This window comes from Bos javanicus, chromosome 2, assembly GCF_032452875.1.
Source record: "Bos javanicus breed banteng chromosome 2, ARS-OSU_banteng_1.0, whole genome shotgun sequence".
NCBI lineage: Eukaryota > Metazoa > Chordata > Mammalia > Artiodactyla > Bovidae > Bos > Bos javanicus.
The window spans coordinates 34800654-34826512 of NC_083869.1; the positions used below are offsets into that span (position 1 = coordinate 34800654).

Here is a 25859-nt window from a genome sequence, read left to right on the forward strand (position 1 = left end):
AGTTTGGGTGAACTCCAGGAGTTGGTGATGGACAGGGAGGCCTGGCATGCTGCGATTCATGGGGTCACAAAGAGTCGGACACAACTGAGCGACTGAACTGAACTGAACTGAATTTTATTAACAGTTTATAATGCCCTAATAAAAATAATTTTATTATAAAAGAAGTTAATGCAGTTATAAAAATTATATAATGCTTGATTTTATAGTTTGATCCAATCTTTAATGTCTCTAATATCAAGAGATTTACATGAGGAAAAAAGAATTATATGTAACTCATCCTAAGGTTCACCAATTAATAAATTAGAACTGATAGTAGCATACCACTTTTGAAAAGTCAATTCAAAATATGAGCATAATTCATTATGTACATTTTCTCATAATCTTGGAAACAGGAAACAACTCTTTCTTTTCCGTATTCCTCTCAACACCAAATACAATACTGTGCAAATGATCAGCTTTCACATAATGCTCACTGAATTGAACAATTACCCAAATAGTTGTTTATAGACAGCTTACCTTTAGAAATCTTTACAATGTATAATGAAATGCACATATAAAATGGTACCAATAAAGGCAACCATTACAAAAAGAAGATGACCAATTGTTACTGAGCAGATTTACAATCAATTTCACCATTCTAAAGGTCAAGATCATCTTGCTGTACAGGAAAAAGATTGACATTATATTAAATGTCTCTGACATTCTAACTAATATTTACTTTTTAATGTTATATACTCTGACATAGCAACAGAGAAACACTTTTCTCCACCTTGTAAAAGAAATGAGACTAAGACTGTAATTTTTTCACCTTACAGAACTATTGAGATATCCTTATTTAAGTGTCACTGAAGAAAGTAACTAAAAATCTTTATGGTTTGGTTCTTTTAAAAGGTCACAAACACAGTGAAAAATCTAGCAGAATGTTGTGAAACCAATACTTAGAGGAATCCCAAAGCAATGCCAAGAAACAGAATGTACTCATAGTGACTAATACATGCAAATACTGGAAATAAATTCTAACAGATTAAACAGGTTTTGTAGCAACTAAAAGGTATATTCAAATCATTCCAAAATTAATCAAGCTTAAGAATATGGCAAACTTCCCTGCTAATAAGAATCTAAGCAGGCTAAGTAGTCTGAATAGCATATAAAAAATAATAGTCAATATCAGTAAGTATAATTTTTAGTGTGCTTTAATTAAAAAGGAGAAACTGACCCCTTAACTGAATCAAATCACTGTTTCAGATTTCCATTTTAGTCTTTGATAAGTATATTCATATTTAACACAACATTTTACCTTGATGGGGTATTAAACCCTAATCAAGCTATGGAATCATGAATACAAAACTATCTTCTGAGAAATGCTGCAACATTTTCTCTGTTTTTGTTCATTTAATATGGGATGCCTTGGCAAGTATCTGCCAGGTCCCCTAATACTGAGGCAGAAATATGTGTAATAAAAAAAAAAAATTCCTTCAAAACTTGAATGTCAAACAGAGGCAAGGCTTCTTATCCAAGCATGTAACCCTGAGGATATGCTATAAAAAAACAAAGTTAAATGCATTATAACATGATAGGTGAAAATGGTTTAAAATAAATAGCAGAGTTTCAGAATAAAATGAATATATAAATCCAAATTCTTTGATGTGATGATTTTCTATTCTTTGTAGTTAACATGTTTAATATAATTAAGTCTTTCATTTTGAAAATGAAAGTAAGCAAAAGTAGAATATCTCTGGATCAAAAATCTTAAACAAGCTTATACGTCACCGGATTTCTTTGTAAAAAAACAAAGAAAAAAAAACAGATTCATTATCTGCTTTAATCTATAAGCAGTGCCTTAGCAGATCTCTACATTAAGGAACCAAAGCATCATTACGTCAATAGATCTGAAATATAATTAAAAGCAATGCCTTTTAAAACAATTTAGATACTGAAAGATAATTTCAAGAAAATAGCTCAGATGCTGATAAACATAATTCTACTCATCACAGTTGGGTTGCTGTGTGTGGTTGCACAGTACAGTGGCAGTAACATCTATTTCTATGCTTAAGAAATCCCAGATAAAAAAATTTAATATGTCACTATATATAAGCAGCTAGCTATGGTGTATACTTATCAATATGAAAGATTTATGCTATTTTTATCATTCAAAATAAAAGCTGCAATTTGACTGTATTCAGGTTTAATCTGGAAAAATCTGTAGAGCCCAAAACCTTGCCCTTAATCACATACAAAGGATCTCTTTCTTTACTTCCCACTTCCCCATAAAAAGCTAAAGTAAACACAAACTTAAAACACACACACATTTCTAAAACTCATATTGTTTATCTGGCATCTATTACTATAAATATTACTTGTTCAAATATCCTAAAGAGAATCTAATAATAAACAATTACATTGATTAATATATTCTAAATGAGCTAGAAAAAGCAGTAACTCTACAATCTAACAGCATCATCATAATTCATGAGGTCATACCTGATGACTTAGAGATTGAAAAGACTCACAGGTTCCAGACTGCATGACCTTTCTATTTCCAGAGATCCCTAAAGATTGCATTTCCTGTCTTACAAAAGATAATCACAGCCACCTCTATGTCTCAGCATCTTCAGGGCTAGTGAAGAAAACATCAAACAGCAGATCTGTCCATCAGTATCTGTTTAAGTCATCATGAAAATATCAGATCTCATATGCTGTTTATCATCTCCCCTTTGCAGTTATAAACACTGCGTATTAAGAGAGGATGACACAGTTGTATGTGCTGAAGCTGCTAATGCTGTCTGAAAACAGTAAGCTTACTGCTTAGAGCAATTCTGCATCATCCAAACAGAGAATGAGTCACGTCTTTCAGGTTTCCCACTTCTGATACTATAAAGATTTCACGTGCCCAGGAAAGTTTGAATTTTTTGTCATTTCTTTACAAATAAGCAATGTTCTATTTAATTAACTGTCCAATGCATCTGTTGCCATGTTAAAGCGTTAGTTCTTAATTATTGGGCAATTTTCTCCACCTATGACTAAGCTTTAATGATTTAAGAAGCAACATTGTACTCTCTCTTAAAGGACTCTTTCTTCCAAACCATGTGCATCATCACTTATCCAACCCATCAAAATTAGAAGTTCCTAAAAATGATGAATTTTTCTTCTGGAAATCTTTGATAATTGTGTATAATAGCAGATAGATAAATAAGTAAGTGCATATTCACTTTTTAATTCTCAGGAACTATTTTTATTTCATATCTTTCAGACCAACACACTTCAAATCAAAATAATTTTTATACTATTAATAAAAGCTACAAAATCTCCTATAGAACTTAATATGCAAAACACAAAATGCTATTATGAAATTCCAAAACTGCATGGTTAAATCTAAATCTAGGAAATTAAACCTATGTTATTGGCATTTTTAGTCATTTTTCATTGCATATTATTTGTGTTCATTGAGATTCTTATAATGCTCTCTTTTACCACAACAGAGTAGAATTAAGGAATTTTAAGATTAATAAAATACTCTGATGATAGAAAACTGATATCCTCCAAGATTATAAATGGAAATACTTTCTCTTTACCATGTTATAAAAGATCATGTTTTAGAAATAAAACAAAGACTAAAATTATATTTAATTGAATGTAAAATTAGGACACCAAATATAACATATTACCCTAAAAGAGTCCTCACATTATATATAGCCTGAATTAATGAACACTTTCTTTATATAGCTCTGAATGCTTTATGTGTATACCTGTGATATAAACTAAATGAAATTTAATGATAGCTAAAAGTACTATACAGAAAATGTTTTTTAAGTGTAAACTAATTACAAACCCGGAGAAGGCAATGGCACCCCACTCCAGTACTCGCCTGGAAAATCCCATGGATGGAGGAGCCTGGTGGGCTACAGTCCATGGGGTCGCTAAAAGTCGGACACGACTGAGCGACTTCACTTTCACTTTTCACTTTCATGCATTGGAGAAGGAAATGGCAACCCACTCCAGTGTTCTTGCCTGGAGAATCCCAGGGACGGGGAGCCTGGTGGGCTGCCGTCTATGGGGTCGCACAGAGTCGGACATGACTGAAGCGACTTAGCAGCAGCAGCAGCAGCAATTACAAACCAGTATAACTTCCCTTCTCCCATTCACAACATCTGATGAACATTTGAGCATAATTTGTATTATCATGGAGACTAATGAGTCTTAAAAATTGGGCTTCTTTCAAAGGCTGATGGGTAGAGGCACAGGGGAGATGTTGGTCAAAAGTGCAGACTTCCAGCTACAAGATGAATAAGTTCTAGGGATCTAATGCACAGGATAGTGATTACAGTTAATCATATTGTATTATATACTTGAAAGTTACATATGGTGGTAATTTTTGCAATGTGTAAGTATATCAAATTAAACTTATACAATGTTATATGTCAATTATATCTCAATAAATCTAAGGGAAATGATTATACCTTAAATAGATCTAATTTTTATTTGTAGAAAGAAATTAGTCTTGTTTAATGGTCTGATCCACATTATGCCCTTAAAGAAATTACTGCCTCTAACTGCACAGGTTCAGACAAAATGTTTTGTAGTTTTGGCTGTATGTACACAATGACATACCTGAATGGAAACTCATATGTATTATGATTTATGCATGCAGTATTTACTCTTTTATTGTAATCAAAATAGGTAAGTTTTCTTTAAGAGCTATCTTAACATCTATCTCCCTTCCTATATTTATTTCTTCATGTGGAAAATATTAAACATCTTCTTTGTGTCAGATGCTGTGCTACAGAATTCATGACAATGTAGATATGCCATCACAAAAGCAGATAATTAAACAAGTATGCTTTGCCATGACAGAAGATCAAGGGATATGAGACTGATTAATAGGACAGATCCCTAACCTAAGGACCAGAAAAGATCTTCCTAAGGAATTACTGTTAAAACTGGGAAGATCTTGAGTAAATGATATCTGAGGGGTGCTGAATACAGCATGATGAGACCATGAAGCATTAGTAGGACAGAGAGAAGAGATGAGGCTGAAAGGTAAACCAAGGTCTAATCACAGGACTCTTCAGAAACCATTTGAAGAGAATGGACTTAAACTTCAGGGGAATGGGAATCCTTAAACAGAATCATTTTTGTAGTTTAATATTATTCTGGCTATGAGAGAGAATCAATTGAGTAAAATAAAACTGGAAAAGACAAGATATATAATTTGGGGCAGGGGATAATGATGGCCTGAACCAAAGTGGTGGCAGTAGGGATGGAGAGAAATTGATAGATTCCAGATATACTTTTTAGTTAGAAAGAATGTGATGGGAGACTAAATGTGAGAAATGAGGTAGAGAGAAGTGTCAAGGTTTATTCATAACTTCCTAAATTATTATAGATTTCGTCTTGACAGTTCATATATTTTCATCACATGCTCCACTGTATTGTCATTAATTTCACATGTATGTGTTTAGTTTTTATAAAATAGCCAGAAAGTGTTGAGAAGGAAAGCTCATCTGACATTCATTCTGTGACCTCTTAAAATGTGCTTAAATTTGAGCAAAATTATTATAAATGCATAAGCAAAAAATAAACTGAAAGTTGTACTTTTCTTTCATATACTTTGTCACAGCACTGATGATCAGGCTTCTTTTTTTGTTATAGTCACTACTTTGTTGTATTTTTTAGATTCTACATATAAGTGATGTCATACAGTATTTGTTTTTCTTTGTCTGACTTATTTCACTTAACATAATGCCCTCCAAGTCCATCCATGCTGCCACAAATGGCAAATTTTAATTATTTTTTACATGGCTGAGTAGTATTCCACTGTGTGTATATACTACATCTTCTTTATCCATTCATCAGCAGCAGGTTGTATTTTCATCTTTTTCACGGTTTCCTAAATAAACGCTGTGAAAAGCTTTTATTTAGGCCCCAGTTGTTTAGTTTTGCTTTTATTTCCTTTACTTTAGGAGGTGGATCCAAAAATTATTGCTGTGACTTATGCTGTGTTCTGCCTATGTTTTCCTCCAGGAGTTTTTTAATATCCAGTCTTACATTTTGGTCTTTAATCCATTTTATGTTTACTTTTATATATGGTGTTAGAGAATGTTCTAATTTCCTTCTTTTACATGTATCTGATCAGCTTTCCTAGCAACATTTATTGAAGAGACTGTCTCTTCTCCATTGTATACTATTGCCTCCTTTGTTGTAGATTAAATGACCGTAAGTACATGGGTTTGTTTCTAGGCTCTATCCTGTTTCATTGCTCTATATATCTGGTTTATGCCAGAACCATATTGTTTTGATTATTATAGCTTTGTAGTAGTCTGAAGTCAGGGATCATGATTCCTCCAGCTGTGTTCTTTTTTTCTCAAAATTGTTTTGGCTATGCAGGGTCTTTTGTGTTTCCATACAAATTTTAACAATAAAGAAGCAGACTCACAGATACAGAGAACAAACCATAGAGGGAATGTACCTCAACATAATAAGAAAAACATATATGGAAAACCAGCAGTTAATGTTATTCTCAATGGTGAAAATTTGAAATCTTTTCCTCTAAGATCAGGAAAAATATGGATGCTCACTCTTGCCACTTCTCTTCAACAAAGAATTGGAATTCCTAGCCACAGCAATTCAGCAAGAAAAAGTAGTGGGCAACCAAATTGGAAAGAAAGAAGTAAAACACTCTCTATTTGCAGCTGACATGGTATTATATATAGAAAACCCTAAAGATGGAACCCTCCAAAATCTGTTAGAAATAATAAATAAATTCAGTAAAGCCAGAAGATACATCAAGATACAGAAATCTTTGGCATTTCTATTCATTCATAGTGAACTATTAGAAAGACAAATTGATATAACATTCTCTTTTTTCAATTTTCTTTTTAACTGGAGGATAATTGCTTTACAAAATTGTGCTGGTTTCTGCGATGCATCACCATGAATCAACCACCCCTCTTGGGTGCCACACAGTACCAGGTTTGAGCTCCCTGTGTCCTACAGCAAATTTCCACTGGCTATCTGTTTTACATACGGAGATGTATATGTTTCAGTGCTACTCTCTCAACTCATCCCACTCTCTCCTTTCCCCACTGTGTCCACAAGATCTTTTCTCTATATCTGCATCACCATTAGCATCAAAAAAATAAAATATCCAGGAATATTTCAAGAAGGTGAAAGAGCTGTACACCAATAACTATAAGACTGATGAAAAAAACTGATGCATACACAAATAAATAGAAATATATCCAGTGTTTATGAAATGCAGGAATCAATATTGTTTAAAGGTCCATACTACCCCACACTACCCAAAGAAATCTACAGGTTCAATGCAATTCCTATCAAAAATCCAATGGTCTGTTTCACAAAACTAGAAAAATAATTCTAAGATGTGTGTGAAGGGACTTCCTTGGTGGTCCAGTGGTTAAGACTGTGCTTCCATTCCAGGAGTCATGGGTTCTACTCCTGGTCAGGGAATTAAGATCCTGCATGCTGCATGGCATGGCCAAATAAATAAATAAATATTTAAAATAATAATTAAAAAAAATAAAGTATGTATGGAACCACAAAATATCTCAAACAGCTAAAACAACCTTGAGAAAGAAAAAAGTTGGAGGTATCATGCCCCCTGATTTCAAACTATACTACGAAGCTTATGGTGTTCAAAACACTATGAGTAGTGGCACAAAAAAAGAAACACAGATTAATGGAACAGAATAGAAATCTCACATGTGTTTGTACAATGAATTTATGATAAAGAAGCAAAGAACATACAATAGAGAAACAATAGACTCTTTAATAAATGGTATTGGGAAAACTGGATCAGTTCAGTTCAGTTCAAAAGAATGAAGCTAGGCCACTATCTGACAGCATACACAAAAATTAACTCAAAATGAATTAAAGATTTGAATGTAAGAACTAAAACCATAAAATTCCTTGAGGAAAACACAAGCTGTAACCTAATGCACATAAGTCTTAGCAATGGTTTTGAGGATTTGACTCCAAACACAAGGGATTAAAAGCAAACATAAACAACTGCGACTGGGCATGCTAAGTTACTTCAATTGTGTCCGACTCTTTGGGACGCTATGGATCATAACCTGCCTTATGGCAGGCTTCTCCATCCATGGGATTCTCCAGGGAAGAACGCTGGAGTGGCTTGCCATGCCCTCCTCCAGGGGACTTTCCTGATCCAGGGATCGAACCATTATCTGGCATCTACCAGCATTGGCAGATGGGTTCTTTACCACTAGTGCCACATGGGAAGCCCCAAACAAATGCGACTACATCAGACTAAAAATCTTCTGCACAATGAAGGAAACCATCATCACAATGAAAAGCAACATACTGAATGGGAGAAGATATTTGCAAATCATATATCTGATAAGAAGCTAGTACCCCAAAATATATAAACAACTCATACAACTCAACAACAACAAACAACCTGATTTGAAAATGGACCCAGTAGCTGAGCAGACATTTTTTCCAAAGAAGACATACAGCTGGCCAACAAGCACATGAAACGATGTCCAATATCATGTCATTATTAGGAAAATACAAACTAAAATCACAATGAGCTATTACCTCACATGTGTTAGAATGGCTATCATCAAAAAGACAAGATGTGAAAAATGTTAGGAAGAATGTAAAGAAATGGAAATCCTAAACTGTTAGTGGGACTGCAAATTGGTATAGTCAGAATGGAAAAAGTATGGAGATTCCTAAAAAAAAAAAAAAAATCAAGAACAGAACTACTACATGACCCAGCTATTCCACTTCTGAGTATTTAAGTGAAAAACATGAAAATACTAATTCAAAACTCCTGCATTCATTGCAGCATTATTTACAATAGCCAAGATCTTGAAGCAACATAAGTGTCCGTCAATGGGTGAATTGTTAATGAAGATGTGGTACATATACACAATGGAATACTGCTGCTGCTAAGTCGCTTCAGTCGTATCTGACTCTGTGCGACCCCAGAGATGGCAGCCCACCAGGCTCCCCCATCCCTGAGATTCTCCAGGCAAGAACACTGGAGTGGGTTGCCATTTCCTTCTCCAATGCATGAAAGTGAAAAGTGAAAGTGAAGTCACTCAGTCGTGTCCAACTCTTCGAGACCCCATGGACTGCAGCCCACCAGGCTCCTCCATCCACGGGATTTTCCAGGCAAGAGTACTGGAGTGGGGTGCCATCGCCTTCTCTGCAATGGAATACTACTCAACCATAAAAAGGATCAAATCCTATCACCTGTGACAACATGGATAGACCTAGGGGTTATTATGCCAAGTGAAGTAAGAGAGAGAAAGACAAACATTGTAGGATTTCACTCATATGTGAAATCTAAAAGGACAAAACAGACAAAATAAAATAAAAAACAAACTCAGAGAAACAGAGAACAGATCAGTGGTTACTGGGGGAAAGGGGTTGGAGTGTGGCCAAAATAGATGAAGGAGGTGCATGGTGATGGATGGTAACTGTATTTGTGGTGGTGATCACTTTGTTCACAGATGCCAAATTATAATGTTATACCCAAGAAACTTATATAATTAAAAAAAACTCACTTCAGATATAGCCAGCCTACTGACCCCACAAGCCACGGTGGGTGAGGACTACTAATGGGAGGATAGCATCCTCTACAATAAAATCTTTAGCATGAAACAAATATATGAGACTCCGGAGCCACCCACGGTATGGCTGGGTGGCATGCTGGGGCTACTCCTGTTGCTCGAAGCTGACCCTCTTCCCCCCCAAAAATGTTTATTCCAGAGAATACCTCTGAAAACCTAAGTAATCTATTTGTTTTATGTAATACTGCTTTTTATTTATTTGCTTTTTAAAGTATAAATTAGTTCACTTTCCAAAGTAATTTGGCAAAATATGTTACAATTCTTAAAAACATTGAGTCCTTTCTAGTATTTCATTTGGAGAATCTGTACAAAAGAAATAGGCAGATGAAGGTTTCTGCACAAAGATGTTTGGTGCTACATTCTTAGAAGAGAAAAAACAGAAATAATATGAGAAAGGTTAACTAAATTATGAGACAACAAAATGGAATGCATTAGTAACCAACAAAGATGTTAATGACAATGAAAATGTGTACTGTAATAGAATATTGAATGAAAAACAAAATCCCAATATATGTATGTAGTACAATCTCAAATCAACGCAAAGAAATAGAGGAAAACAACTGAACGGGAAAGACTAGAGATCTCTTCAAGAAAATTAGAGATATCAAGGGAACATGTCATGTAAAGATGGGCATAATAAAGAACAGAAACGGTATGGACCTAACAGAAGCAGAAGATATTAAGATATTATGGTCTTTCTGATAGATTTAGCTATCATTAAAATACAATTTGGGCAATACTACAATTTGCCCGAGCAGCTGCGACCGGCGCACTTAGCATGGCGGAGAGGAGCTTCCCCACGTCCAAGGTCAGGGGCAGAAGCCGGGAGGACCCCATGCCCGAGGGGCGGCGGCCAAGAGGACTGACCCCATGTCCAAGGTCAGGGGCAGCGGCAGGGAGGAGCAACCCCGCCTCCGAGGTCAGGGGTGGCAGCTGAGAGGAGCTACCCACTGCCCGAGGCCAGGGGCAGCAGCCAGAGGTACAACCCCACATCCAAGGAGTGGTGGCTGCGTGGGCGCAGGAGGGCCTAGAGGAGCTGTTCTACATTCAAGGTCAGGAGGGGCAGCGGTGAGGAGATACCCCTCGTCCAAGGTAAGGAGCAGCAGCTGCGCTTTGCTGGAGCAGCCGTGAAGAGATACCCCACATCCAAGGCAAGAGAAACCCAAGTAAGACGGTAGGTATTGCAAGAGGGCATCAGAGGGCAGACACACTGAAACCATACTCAAAGAAAACTAGTCAATCTAATCACACTAGGACCACAGCCTTGTCTAACTCAATGAAACTAAGCCATGCCCCTGGGGCCACCCAAGACGGGCGGGTCATGGTGGAGAGATCTGACAGACTGTGGTCCACTGGAGAAGGGAATGGCAAACCACTTCAGTATTCTTGCCTTGAGAATCCCATGAACAGTATGAAAAGGCAAAATGATAGGATACTGAAAGAGGAATTCCCTGGGTCAGTAGGTGCCCAATATGCTACTGAAGATCAGTGGAGAAATAACTCCAGAAAGAATGAAGGGATGGAGCCAAAGCAAAAACAATACCCAGCTGTGGATGTGACTGGTGATAGAAGCAAGGTCCGATGCTGTAAAGAGCAATATTGCATAGGAACCTGGAAAGTCAGGTCCACCAATCAAGGCAAATTGGGAGTGGTCAAACAAGAGATGGCAAGAGTGAATGTCGACATTCTAAGAATCAGCGAATTAAAATGGACTGGAATTGGTAAATTTAACTCAGATGACCATTATATCTACTACTGTGGGCAGGAATCCCTCAGAAGAAATGGAGTATGGTCAACAAAAGAGTCTGAAATGCAGTACTTGGATGCAATCTCAAAAATGACAGAATGCTCTCTGTTCATTTCCAAGGCAAACCATTCAATATCACAGTAATCCAAGTCTATGCCAGAACCAGTAATGCTGAAGAAGTTGAAGTTGAACGGTTCTATGAAGACCTACAAGACCTTTTAGAACTAACACCCAAAAAAGATGTCCTTTTCATTATAGAAGACTGGAATGCAAAAGTAGGAAGTCAAGAAACACCTGGAGTAACAGGCAAATTTGGCCTTGGAATACGGAATGAAGCAAGGCAAAGACTAATAAGAATTTTGCCAAGAAAATGCACTGGTCATAGCTAACACCCTCTTCCAACAACACAAGAGAAGACTCTACACATGGACATCACCAGATGGTCAACACTGAAATCAGATTGATTATATTCTTTGCAGCCAAAGATGGAGAAGCTCTATACAGTCAACAAAAACAAGACCAGGAGCTGACTGTGGCTCAGATCATGAACTCTTTATTACCAAATTCAGACTTAAATTGAAGAAAGTAGGGAAAACCACTAGACAATTCAGGTATGACCTAAATCAAATCCCTTATGATTATATGAGTGGAAGTGAGAAATAGATTTAAGGGCCTAGATCTGATAGATAGAGTGCCTGATGAACTATGGAATGAGGTTCATGACATTGTACAGGAGACAGGGATCAAGACCATTCCCATAGAAAAGAAATGCCAAAAAGCAAAATGGCTGTCTGGGGAGGCCTTACAAATAGCTGTGAAAAGAAGAGAAGTGAAAAGCAAAGGAGAAAAGGAACAATATAAGCATCTGAATGCAGAGCTCCAAAGAATAGCCAGGAGAGATAAGAAAGCCTTCCTCAGCGATCAATGCAAAGAAGTAGGGGAAAACAACAGAATGGGAAAGACTAGAGATTTCTTCAAGAAAATTAGAGATACCAGGGGAACATTTCATGCGAAGATGGGTTCAATAAAGGACAGAAATGGTATGGACCTAACAGAAGCAGAAGATATTAAGAAGAGATGGCAAGAATACACAGAAGAACTGTACAAAAAAGATCTTCACGACCCAGATAATCACGATGGTGTGGTCACTCACCTAGAGCCAGACATCCTGGAATGTGAAGTCACGTGGGCCTTAGAAAGCATCACTACGAACAAAGCTAGTGGAGGTGATGAAATTCCAGTTGAGCTATTTCAAATCCTAGAAGATAATGCTGTGAAACTGCTGCACTCAATATGCCAGCAAATTTGGAAAACTCAGCCTTGGCCAGAGGACTGGTAAAGGTCATTTTTCATTCCAATCCCAAAGAAAGGCAATGTCAAAGAATGCTCAAACTACCGCACAATTGCACTCATCTCACAAGCTAGTAAAGTAATGCTCAAAATTCTCCAAGCCAGACTTCAGCAATACATGAACCATGAACTTCCAGTTGTTCAAGCTGGTTTTAGAAAAGGCAGAGGAACCAGAGATCAAATTCCCAACATCCGCTGGATCATAGAAAAAGTAGGAAACTTCCAGAAAAACATCTATTTCTGTTTTATTGACTATGCCAAAGCCTTTGACTGTGTGGATCACAATAAACTGTGGAAAATTCTGAAAGAGATGGGAATTCCAGACCACCTGACCTGCCTCTTGAGAAATTTGTATGCAGGTCAGGAAGCAACAGTTAGTACTGGACATGGAACAACAGACTGGTTCCAAATAGAAAAGGAGTATGTCAAGGCTGTATATTGTCACCCTGCTTATTTAACTTATATGCAGAGTACATCATGAGAAACGCTGGGCTGGAAGAAGCACAAGCTGGAATCAAGATTGCTGGGAGAAATATCAATAACCTCAGATATGCAGATGATACCACCCTTATGGCAGAAAGTAAAGAGGAAGTAAAAAGCCTCTTGATGAAAGTGAAAGAGGAGAGTGAAAAAGATGGCTTAAAGTTCAACATTCAAAAAACAAAGATCATGGCATCTGGTCCCATCACTTCATGGGAAATAGATGGGGAAACAGTGGAAACAGTGTCAGACTTTATTTTTGGGAGCTCCAAAATCACTGCAGATGGTGATTGCAGCCATGAAATTAAAAGATGCTTACTCCTTGGAAGGAAAGTTATGACCAACCTAGATAGCATATTCAAAAGCAGAGACATTACTTTGCCAACAAAGGTCCATCTAGTCAAGGCTATGGTTTCCAGTGGTCATGTATGGATGTGAGAGTTGGACTGTGAAGAAAGCTGAGTGCCGAAGAATTGATGCTTTTGAACTGTGGTGTTGGAGAAGACTCTTGAGAGTCCCTTGGGCTGCAAGGAGATCCAACCAGTCCATTCTGAAGGAGATCAGCCCTGGGATTTCTTTGGAAGGAATGATGCTAAAGCTGAAACTCCAGTACTTTGGCCACCTCATGCGAAGAGTTGACTCATTGGAAAAGACTCTGATGCTGGCAGAGATTGGGGGCAGGAGGAGAAGGGGATGACAGAGGATGAGATGGCTGGATGGCAACACTGACTCGATGGACGTGAGTCTGAGTGCACTCCAGGAGTTGGTGATGGACAGGGAGGCCTGGCGTGCTGCGATTCATGGGGTCGCAAAGAGTCATACACAACTGAGCGACTGAACTGAACTGAACTGAACTGAAAATTGTATTTAAAAGGAAGATTATGAAAAATTGGAAACAAGTTTGTCCTTTTTGATTTTAATATAGGACTTGGGTCACATTAAAAATAAATTTTATTTACTGCAAATAAATGACTCAAAAAATACCTCTAAATAACCTTTGTTAAAAGGATTCAGGCTTACAGCTAAAAGCACAAGCTATGGAGGCAAACTGTAAAGTTCAAATCATGGTTTTACAAACTTGGAATATTTATATATTGTCTGCCTCAGTTTGCACATGCCTGCATGCTAAGTCACTTCTTGTCCGACTCTGTGTGGTTTCATCCTATGGACCCTCCATGCTCCTCTGTCCATGGAATTCTCCAGGCAAGAATACTACAGTGGGTTGCCAGTGCCTGACTCCAGGGGATCTTCCTAACCCAGAGATCAAACTCGCAGTCTCTTTTGTCTCCTGCATTGGTAGACAGGTTCTTTATCTCTAGCGCCACCTGGAAAGCCCCTGCCTCAGTTTGCTTATGTAAAATGATGATAATCCTACTAGGGTTGTTGTAAGGATGAAATGTAATTAACACATATGAAACAGTTAAAGCAGTGCCTGGCACAGAGGAATCACTGAATAAATATTTGCTATTGCCATTCTAAGAAAGACACAGTTACAAGTTTGTTATAGTGTCAAAAAATGAAGAAGAATAAACAACTACATACAATAAGATTATAAAACAATTGGAAGTATATAAATGATTGAGTTTAAGATCTGAGGATGAGAGTGTAGACCCTCCAGACCTGGGTAAACAGAATATATTTTTTTAAAATTAGGTATATAATACAACTTTTATACTATAGTGGCTTTGAAGTCAGACAAACATTGATTAAATCTTAGATTAACCAGTTAGTGACCATGAGCCAGTTGCTTAAACTCCTCACCTGTTTCTTCACCTGTAAAATACACTTAATCATACTTAATCATTTCATCTATCTCACAAAGCTGTTTTGAAGGTTAAGTAAGAGAATATACATAAGGCAGTCAGTACAAACTACTAATATATTGAGTTGGCCAAAAAGTTCATTCAAGTTTTTCCGTAAGATGGTAGAGAAAAACCCAAATAAACTTTTTGGCCAACACAATATAAACTCAATAAACAATAATAATAATAATAATAATATTGTCTATTGGTTCAGGGAAAAGAAGAATCAACAGATCATTTTAAAAGTTGTTAAGCTAAAGGTATGGGGGGATAGTATATAATAAACAAGGGAAGATGACCAGTTCCTTTCCCTTTGTCAAATACAGTAACCACCTCTGCCCTCATTATTCTCAATTTTGCCATTTGCCTCAAAATCCTGGCATAATGTAACCACAGAATAAATGTGGTTGATTTATTAATAATCAGCTAGTCACCAAATCCAGCAAAGATTTTTTATCTTTGTTATTTGCAACCTATCTCAAACTACTGTGTCATTACCTAGTCATGAACTCTCTACAAATGTTCTAGTTTAGCAGTTGATGACCTCCATGGTCTGACCCTGAAATATCTTTCCAATGTTATTAACAGGATCCTCCTAAATTGTCTGATACTGCACCTAAACTCAATAGCTCACCGTTCCCAATAATCACTCTGAGCTTGAGGTCTCTAGCTTTGTTCATGCTATTACATTTTGATCTTGGTTCAGATCCTGGTGCTGCTATTTATTACTGAAGACCATTTTACAAGTTATAAAACTTCCACAGGCCTCAGGTTCCCTATTAGTAAAGTGGAGAAAATAACAGCACCTATCTATATAGTGCTCCTGGAGGATTAGATGATATAAGAATATAAAATGCTTAATGCACACAGTGACTACCTAGAACATAATAAATGCTTTACAACTATTATTGTTATTGTTAGAATGCATGCCTTCTTCCCCTCATCTCCATAGGTCTAAATTTATTAGACATTGAATTTAGCCTATTTCTCCACACACACATATAAATTCATCAAAATTTAACACAACAAATCTTCCACGATTCCTCTTACCACAAACTTTCAGTGCTACCTAGCTCTCTCACAGCTCTTTAACAAATCCTCATTTATCCTTTCTGACTTCTCTGAAATATTTGTGCTTTCTTTTAGAGTTATATATGCCCTTATCTAATCTCTCTTAATTATTAAGTTCTTTAAGATAAAAATCTATATTTGATCATTTTTATATTGCACTTAATATAGTTTCCTGAACTTAATATGTACTTGAAAATATCTATGGAAGTAGTGAAAGAATGAAATCCATATCTTCCTTTCTGGGATAGTTGTTTCAAAACTGGTACTCTAACGGCAAATAGAGGAGCAGTTTCAAAGATGATTCAATAAGGCAAGTATGGTAAGTGTCAGTAAATGTCACAAAATGTTTGTTCTGTTTAATTTTTATTCTCTTTAGTGCTATAGTTGTAGAATGCAAGAATTAGCCTATTAAGAAGCCCTACAGCTCATCAATTAATTCAGTAAAGTTGAAGGATACAAAATTAATATACCAAAATCTGTTGCATTTCAATACACTAACAATGAACTATCAGAAAGAGAAGTTAAGGAAACAACTCCATTTACCATCGTATCAAAAAGAATAAGATAACCAGGAATAAACCTACCTAAGGAGGTAAAAGACCTGTACTCGGAAAACTAAAAGACACTGATGAAAGAAATTGAAAAAGAAATAACACATGAAAAGATATACCATATTCTTAGATAAGAAGAATTAATATTATTAAAATGGTCATACCCAAGGCAGTCTACAGATTCAATGCAATCCCTATCAAAATATTAAAGGTATTTTTCACAGAATGAGAACAAATAATGTTAAAGTTTGTATGGAAACACAAAAGACCCAAATAGCCAAAACAAAAGACCTAAATAGCCAAAATAATCTTGAGAAAGATTAACAGATTAAAGATTAACAGAGCTGGAGGAATCACAGTCTTTGACTTTAGTCTATACTAAAAGCTACAGTAATCAAAAGAGCATATTACAGGCACTTCCACCCTACAGAGTACAATTTTGTTTGTTTACCAAGATTTACTAGTTTAAAAGTATATGACTGTGGAGTAACTCTCTCCAATACATCACCAGAGAAAGAAAAATTGTAACTAGAAAGTGTTTTAGTGAGTGAGTGAGTGAAAGTTGCTCAGTCGTGTTCGACTCTGCAACCCCATGACCTATACAGTCCATGGAATTTTCTAGTCCAGAATACTGGAGTGGGTAGCCATTCCCTTCTCCAGGGAATCTTCCCAACCCAGGGATCAAACCAAGTTCTCATGCACTGCAGGCAGATTCTTTATCATCTGAGCCACCAGGGAAGTCCTGTTTTAGTGAGGATAGCATCAAACCTAGATGACTAAGTTATAAAGAACAATGTTTGATTGTTTCAAGACATCCCATCTATATCCATCAGTCATTTAAGGTGTTCAATAGGTCAAGGACACAGTTCCCTACACTGGACTTTATGGGTACTAGCAGAATTTGCCCTAGTCACCTTCTGTTGTCCACGTTTAGCCACTGACTATTCCTCCTTCTGACTGGATAGTCTTTCTTTACCAATGTTAATAGTTGAATAAACTTTCTTAGATTTGGGAGTCATTTGGTCCCTTTAAATCAGTGTTTCATATCTCTATGTATTATATGTTGGCTCTAAGTTTTAACTCTCATAAGGTACTTATTACCCTGTATTTAAATAATTTGGGTGCAACATGCTGAAAGAAAATTCTACCATAATGCAGACAAAGAATATTTTCCCTCAATGAAATGGGTCAAATATGTTCAACATTTAAAATTGCATCCCACACTGTAAATAGCAATACAGGCTTACCTCAATAAACAAGAAAAAGTCAAATAAATAACCTAAATCTACACCTAAAGCAACTAGAAAGGGAAGAAATGAAGAAATGCAGGGTTAGCAGAAGGAAAGAAATCTTAAAAATTAGGGCAGAAATAAATGCAAAATCCTTAACAAAATTCTAGCAATCAGAATCCAACAACACATTAAAAAGATCATACACCATGACCAAGTGGGCTTTATCCCAGGGATGCAAGGGTTCTTCCATATCCGCAAATCAATCAATGTAATACATCACATTGACAAATTGAAAAATAAAAGCCATATGATTACCTCAATAGATGCAGAGAAAGCTTTTGACAAAATTCAACATCCATTTATGATAAAAACTCTCCAGAAAGCAGGAATAGAAGGAACATACTTCAACATAATAAAAGCTATATATGACAAACCCACAGCAAACATTATCCTCAATGGTGAAAAATTGGAAGCATTTCCCCCAAAGTCAGGAACAAGACAAGGGTGCCCACTTTCACCACTACTATTCAACATAGTTTTGGAAGTTTTGGCCACAGCAATCAGAGCAGAAAAGAAATAAAAGGAATCCAAATAGGAAAAGAAGAAGTAAAACTCTCACTGTTTGCAGATGACATGATCCTCTACATAGAAAACCCTAAAGACTCCACCAGAAAATTATTAGAGCTAATCAATGAATATAGTAAAGTTGCAGGATATAAAATCAACACACAGAAATCCCTTGCATTCCTATACACTAATAATGAGAAAATAGAAAGAGAAATTAAGGAAACAATTGCATTCACCATTGCAACGAAAAGAATAAAATACTTAGGAATATATCTACCTAAAGAAACTAAAGACCTATATATAGAAAACTATAAAACACTGGTGAAAGAAATCAAAGAGGACACTAATAGATGGAGAAATATACCATGTTCATGGATTGGAAGAATCAATATAGTGAAAATGAGTATACTACCCAAAGCAATTTATAGATTCAATGCAATCCCTATCAAGCTACCAACAGTATTCTTCACAGAGCTAGAACAAATAATTTCACAATTTGTATGGAAATACAAAAAACCTCGAATAGCCAAAGCGATCTTGAGAAAGAAGAATGGAACTGGAGGAATCAACCTACCTGACTTCAGGCTCTACTACAAAGCCACAGTTATCAAGACAGTATGGTACTGGCACAAAGACAGAAATATAGATCAATGGAACAAAATAGAAAGCCCAGAGATAAATCCACACACATATGGACACCTTATCTTTGACGAAGGAGGCAAGAATATACAATGGATTAAAGACAATCTCTTTAACAAGTGGTGCTGGGAAATCTGGTCAACCACTTGTAAAAGAATGAAACTAGAACACTTTCTAACACCATATACAAAAATAAACTCAAAATGGATTAAAGATCTCAACGTAAGACCAGAAACTATAAAACTCCTAGAGGAGAACATAGGCAAAACACTCTCTGACATACATCACAGCAGGATCCTCTATGACCCACCTCCCAGAATATTGGAAATAAAAGCAAAAATAAACAAATGGGACCTAATTAAACTTAAAAGCTTCTGCACATCACAGGAAACTATTAGCAAGGTGAAAAGACAGCCTTCAGAATGGGAGAAAACAATAGCAAATGAAGCAACCGACAAACAACTAATCTCAAATATATACAAGCAACTCCTACAGCTCAACTCCAGAAAAATAAATGACCCAATCAAAAAATGGGCCAAAGATCTAAATAGACATTTCTCCAAAGAAGACATGCAGATGGCTAACAAACACATGAAAAGATGCTCAACATCACTCATTATCAGAGAAATGCAAATCAAAACCACTATGAGGTACCATTTCACACCAGTCAGAATGGCTGCGATCCAAAAGTCTACAAATACTAAATGCTGGAGAGGGTGTGGAGAAAAGGGAACCCTCTTACACTGTTGGTGGGAATGCAAACTAGTACAGCCACTATGGAGAACAGTGTGGAGATTCCTTAAAAAACTGGAAATAGAACTGCCTTATGATCCAGCAATCCCACTGCTGGGCATACACACGGAGGAAACCAGAAGGGAAAGAGACACGTGTACCCCAATGTTCATTGCAGCACTGTTTATAATAGCCAGGACATGGAAGCAACCTAGATGTCCATCAGCAGATGAATGGATAAAGAAAGCAGTGGTACATATACACAATGGAGTACTACTCAGCCATTAAAAAGAAAACATTGGAATCAGTTCTAATGAGGTGGATGAAACTGGAGCCTATTATACAGAGTGAAGGAAGCCAGAAAGAAAAACACCAATACAGTATACTAACGCATATATATGGAATTTAGAAAGATGGTAACGATAACCCTGTATACGAGACAGCAAAAGAGACACTGATGTATAGAACAGTCTTTTGGACTCTGTGGGAGAGGGAGAGGGTGGGATGATTTGGGAGAATGGCATGGAAATATGTATAATATCATATATGAAACGAGTTGACAGTCCAGGTTTGATGCAGGATACAGGATGCTTGGGGCTGGTGCACTGGGACGACCCAGAGGGATGGTATGGGGAGGGAGGAGGGAGGAGGGTTCAGTATGGGGAACACATGTATACCTGTGGCAGATTCATTTTGATATATGGCAAAACCAGTACAATATTGTAAAGTTAAATAAAATAAAATTTTTTAAAAATAAATAAAAGAAAAAAAAAAACACCAATACAGTATACTAACGCATTTATATGTAATTTAGAAAGATGGTAATAATAACCCTGTATGCAAGACAGCAAAAGAGACACAGATGTAAAGAACAGTCTTTTGGACTCTGTGGGAGAGGGAGAGGGTGGGATGATTTGGGAGAATGGCATTGAAACATGTATAATATCATATATGAAATGAATAACCAGTCCAGGTTCAATGCATGATACAGGATGCTTGGGGCTGGTGCACTGGGATTACCCAGAGGGATGGGATGAGGAGGGAGGTGGAAGGGGGATTCAGGATGGGGAACACGTGTACACCCGTGGTAGATTCATGTTGATATTTGGCAAAACCAATACAATATTGTAAAGTAATTAGCCTCCAATTAAAATAAATAAATTTATATTTAAAAAAACAAAAATAAATAAAATTGCATCCCATAGGAAAATGTATAATATTTCATTATTCTTACACATTTTATTTGAATAATTTGATTTTATATTTCTACATAGCAACAAAAAACTTTTAAAATCTTTGAAAAATACTGATTTATGAAAAGGCAAATTTCAGTGAGTGAAACAATATGTTTTTAAGTCCTTATTCTAGAGTGTTCTACCAACAGGCTCCACTTAGTAATTTTTGCTTTTTTAAGAAGAATTTAAGTCTTACCTCATAAGTGGAATTTTCTTCAATTACCCATATCTAAGTGACTATTCTTTCCTCTTTCCTCTAAAGCTCCGTGTTATGAACCTCACTTATTTGGCATTTAGCCTATATTACATTACATTGACATCTTTCTTTTTATGCACATGAGCTCCCAAATACATAATACTTTATTTGAAAGTCTATTTAATGTAGTTTGCCATTCACAGGCTTGTTTCATAATATCCATGTGTGTGTTTTATCTCCTCCTTAGCCTGTAAACTCCTCAGAGAAAAGATTTTTTTCTTTTAAAAATTTTTATTGTTTTTTTATTGATAAAATTCAAAGATTCTTCTAACAAATAAAATTTGTTACAAGGAACTTGCAAAAGAATGGGAGTCTTTTAACTGCCTATGTCTTGATGCTTATGGAACCCAAGGACACACAGCGTGTTTCAGACCATGCTCTGTACACTGCAGCAGAAGGCTGGCTCTTTGGTAGGTGGGAAAGAGGCTGTTGTAATAAATGACTTATTCAAATATGGTTAAAACTCTTTAGGCAGTTCATATGTAACTGTTAGATAGTGTAGCTGAACACCATGTCAGAGAAAAGGCACAGCTGCAACAAGGTCTAAATAAAAACAATATTTTGAACAATTCATCCTTACCTGTTAAGACTCTTCATTAGGAATTTTTATTGGAATATAGTACTTTACAGTGTTGTGTTAGTTTCTGCTGTATAGCAGAGTGAATCAGCTATACATACATACATATCCTGTTTCTTGGAATTCCTTCCCATTAGGTCAGCACAGAGCACTGAGTAGAGTTCCCTGTGCTATACAGTAGGTTCTTGTTATCTATTTTATACATAATAGTGTATGTATATCAACCCCAATCTCCCATTCGTCCCATCTCTTCTTTCCCCCATTGGTATCCATATGTTTGTTCTCTATATCTGTGTCTCTATTGCTGCTTTGCAAATAGGTTTATCTGTACCATTTTTCTGAAAGGATTTTTAATTATATATATAAACATTCAATAAATATCTGCTGAATTAAAGAATAAAAGGCTATCTGATACTTCAATTAGATTATAAGCTTAGTTATGGCAGGAAACATTTTATGATTATTTAAAATCACAGAATGGAGTGCATAATAAGTGCTCAGTAATATTTTTATTGATGACAATATTAATTATATATCTGTAGGAACAGTCTCTAGTTTTTAAAATTAAATTCTAAACTTTCTCTTTTCAAGGCAATAAACTGTTGGGCTAAATTTGCATAAATGTGCTTTTTATTCTCTCAATGTACAATAAAAGTTTATATTCTCATCTCTGTATAATATCTGATTGCAGACAATAAAACACAATGTGAAAGATATTTTATACAGACTCCCTCTATGCACACACAAGTATATATAGTGTATATTCACACAGAAATAAAATTAATATCTATTAATATCTATATTAATGTGACCCTCACCTCTTTAAAATTCCAGTTTAAGAAAATTGATTCTATGTTGTTGACTCCAGATCTTTTTAGTACACAAACAGCACCTGCCATAGTATAAAAGGAAACCAAATAAGCAAGGTTCTGTATGAGTAGCTTTGGAAACAGACCAAGATGGACTGGGCAGGCTCACACACTGGGATTTAAGACACAGGAAAAATCCCAACAGTGCCTGAAATTCTCAGCACCAGCTGTCATTCCATATTTTACTGGATTAAGAAATTATGTTACTTAAATGGAACTTTTAATTCATTTTGAAGATGAGTATGTGTCATGAATCCACTACTTTCTTTGAAAAATGAGAACGTTTTAAGTAGTCTGGGAATATGAGGGTACTCAGGGCAGAGCTTGCCAAGTAGAATCTAAAAGAATCTGAATAGAAATGTCCCAAAAGAAAAGGTGAAAGGTCCAGAAATGTGTTTGTTTTACTTCCCAGTTTTGCCAAGAGCCTGCTGTTCTTACTGCAGAGTTGACTTGCCCACTAAAGTGTTGATTTAAATAGCAAAAAGTTTTGGTGCCCAGAAGCATAAGTTAAAAATTTATTACAACATCTGTAAAGATATTGTTTTTAAGACTATGATCTCTAAATCTTAATTACTAGAAAATCAATCATGCCTGATAGCACTCTGCTTGCTTTCATAATTTTCCCTTTATTCCTTCCTGAATAGTGAAAGCAACCACTAAATTACATCAACAATATTGTGAATATACCTTATCACTTAGTTGTGAGTGGAAGACTAAAGGACATAAGGGATACTTAAGTCAGTTCCTACCCAATAAAAAAATCATTCCTTAACATGAAAGCAATAGTTTCAAAGAACAATTTTCAAACCATAGTTTTGAAGGTAGAAGTTTTACCTAATAATTTTATAGAACTAATGAGTGAAACAATGTAATAGTTGTCATCTTAACTATCCAGTCTCAGCCAGTACTAATGCATTTCAGACTCTACACAGAAGATACATTTAGAGACTCTATTTGAGTCAGTAACTTTATAATCATTATTCTAGGGTATACTTTTCATTATTCTAAATACAAAGAATGGAGAAAATATTCTTTCTTAAAGACTATAAAATTTAAAATTATAAGCAATAGCAAGAGATCATTAAGTCAAGTGATTCTGCCTCAGTAAGGATTAACACCTAAGCCTTCTAAAGCAGATGGCTTTTCTATCCTATTTTTAGACACGATTTTTAGAATGGAGAGCTTATCCTTGGTAACCCTATTTAGTGTTTACTTTAAAAACAAAATTTGGTTTTAAATTATTTAAATAAAAGAAAAAAAATTTAAAAAAATAAAAAAATTTTTTTAAACTTTGTTTATAAGTGGTTTTCTTACTATAATTAAGATCTTTCACTTTGATAACTGAATAAACTACAATTATACTGTTATTTTTTATGATCAATAAAGAACAACTGTATTGAGAGAAAGATGATCATAGCTTACCATGTCTCTTAAAATGAAGACATTGCTTAATAAATGTCTATAAGACATTTTATTTGGAAAAAAGTATAGATTAGGGAGAAAAAAATCAGAGAAGTTAGGAAAAGCTATATTAAACTTTTAAATTATTATAATTCACTTAATTTCATAACTGAACTGACACTAACTTATATGATCATTTTAACTTATAAATCCAAGATATTATTTTAAACTATGTCCATTTATTTTTTCTTAATTGCTAAAATATACCTGCTTATTATGGAAAACAGAGCACAAAGAAGAAAAACTTACCTGCAGTTTTAACACAATGAGAGAACCACTGCAAACATTTTGATGTATGTCCCTCCAATATTTAAAGGCATCCACAGAATCAGAATACATATATGTGTTTGAGTATATATATGTATTCTGAAAAAAGAATATATATATACATACTCTGAAAAAAGTATAGATTAGGTATGTATACACACACACATATGTATATATGTGTATATATGTGGTAGGTATGTGTATATATGTGTATATATTAGGAATGTATACACACACACACACACACACCATTTTTAACTTAGGAATTCATTATGGATGTTTTTTGGTACTTTCTTGAAAGTCTTACATGCACACAAAAAGTCTTCTACAACCCATTGCTAACGGCAGGATACCAATCTGTCACAAAAACAAACCTCATCAATCAACCAGTAAGATTTCCATCATTTTGCCGATGTAAATGATGCTGCAATATAACTCCTACACACAATTTTGCTCAGACTTCTGATTATGTATTTCCTTCAAATGAAGTACTAGTAGTAAATTTTTCTTACAGAAGAAATGAATGCTCCCAGTACATGTTGGCAAAGGATCCTCTAAGAAACGTGAAACTAATCTGTGTCTATAAGAGAATGGTAGTGTCCCTGTCTCTTACCCTTGCCTCATCAACACTGGCTATAATCAAGCTTTTCATTTTTAATAAGTTGATATTTGAAAAACAGATATCATTTTTGTCATTTCTATTATTTTAGGGTCATTTGTAATTCTTCTGAGAATTGCTTGTTCTTTTCATTCTTCCACAAAGACATTAACAATGTGCTTTGTTAATTTCCTCTCTCCAAACCTAGTCTAAGAAGTTTGATTTAAGAATCAGTATACATACATATCACATATTTTGTATCACATATACTGTACATCTTTTTCCAAGTTTGTCACTTGGTTTTTAGTTTTATTGTTTCTTTTTAATCATTTCCCCTTAAACTTTTAGGCAACTCAGCTTCAACTGGATTATCTTTCCTCTAGCTTTTTTCTCCACCTCTATGTTGAGGGCTAACTCTTCTGCCCCCAGGACCTCGTCCTTCATTATAGTACTTGTCTGTCCATCCCCACCACCAGACTATCACCTCCATGAAGGCAAGACTCCTTTCTTAATATTGCAAATCTAAACCTTTATAATTAAAAAAATATGGAGAATACATAATCTCCAGGAGATGTTTAATAAATATTTATCAGATGAATGTAATGAAAGAATGTCCCTTTGCTCTGGTATAAGTTCCAGAGAAGGAAACTTAAGAATAAAAATATTACTTGAAAAAGACAATATGCAGTGATTTCATAATATCCTCCTCAAGCTTAAATGCAACATCTTCGCCCCTGAATTACTTTGACGTATAGTGCTTCTCTTTGTAGAAATGTAGAGAATTAAAAATTAACATTAAGCAAAATAC

At 35.6% G+C, this 25859-nt stretch overlaps 1 protein-coding gene across 8 annotated transcripts in view; it reads right to left on the reverse strand.

Annotated features, from left to right (window-relative positions):
* The window catches only part of SLC4A10 (solute carrier family 4 member 10), a 343489-nt gene that overhangs the window by 247190 nt on the left and 70440 nt on the right, over nt 1-25859 (reverse strand). For 4 of the 8 annotated variants that reach the window (XM_061436845.1, XM_061436835.1, XM_061436787.1 and 1 more), the window contains exon 1: nt 2482-2774. The exons of 1 other annotated variant lie outside the window; for it this stretch is intronic. In XM_061436845.1, coding sequence (XP_061292829.1) covers nt 2482-2562 — 81 coding nt within the window. In that variant the 5' untranslated portion in view covers nt 2563-2774. Of the gene's footprint in view, nt 1-2481; nt 2776-25859 lie in introns of those variants that run through there. 3 more of the 8 variants (XM_061436796.1, XM_061436853.1, XM_061436824.1) reach the window with 2 other exon arrangements.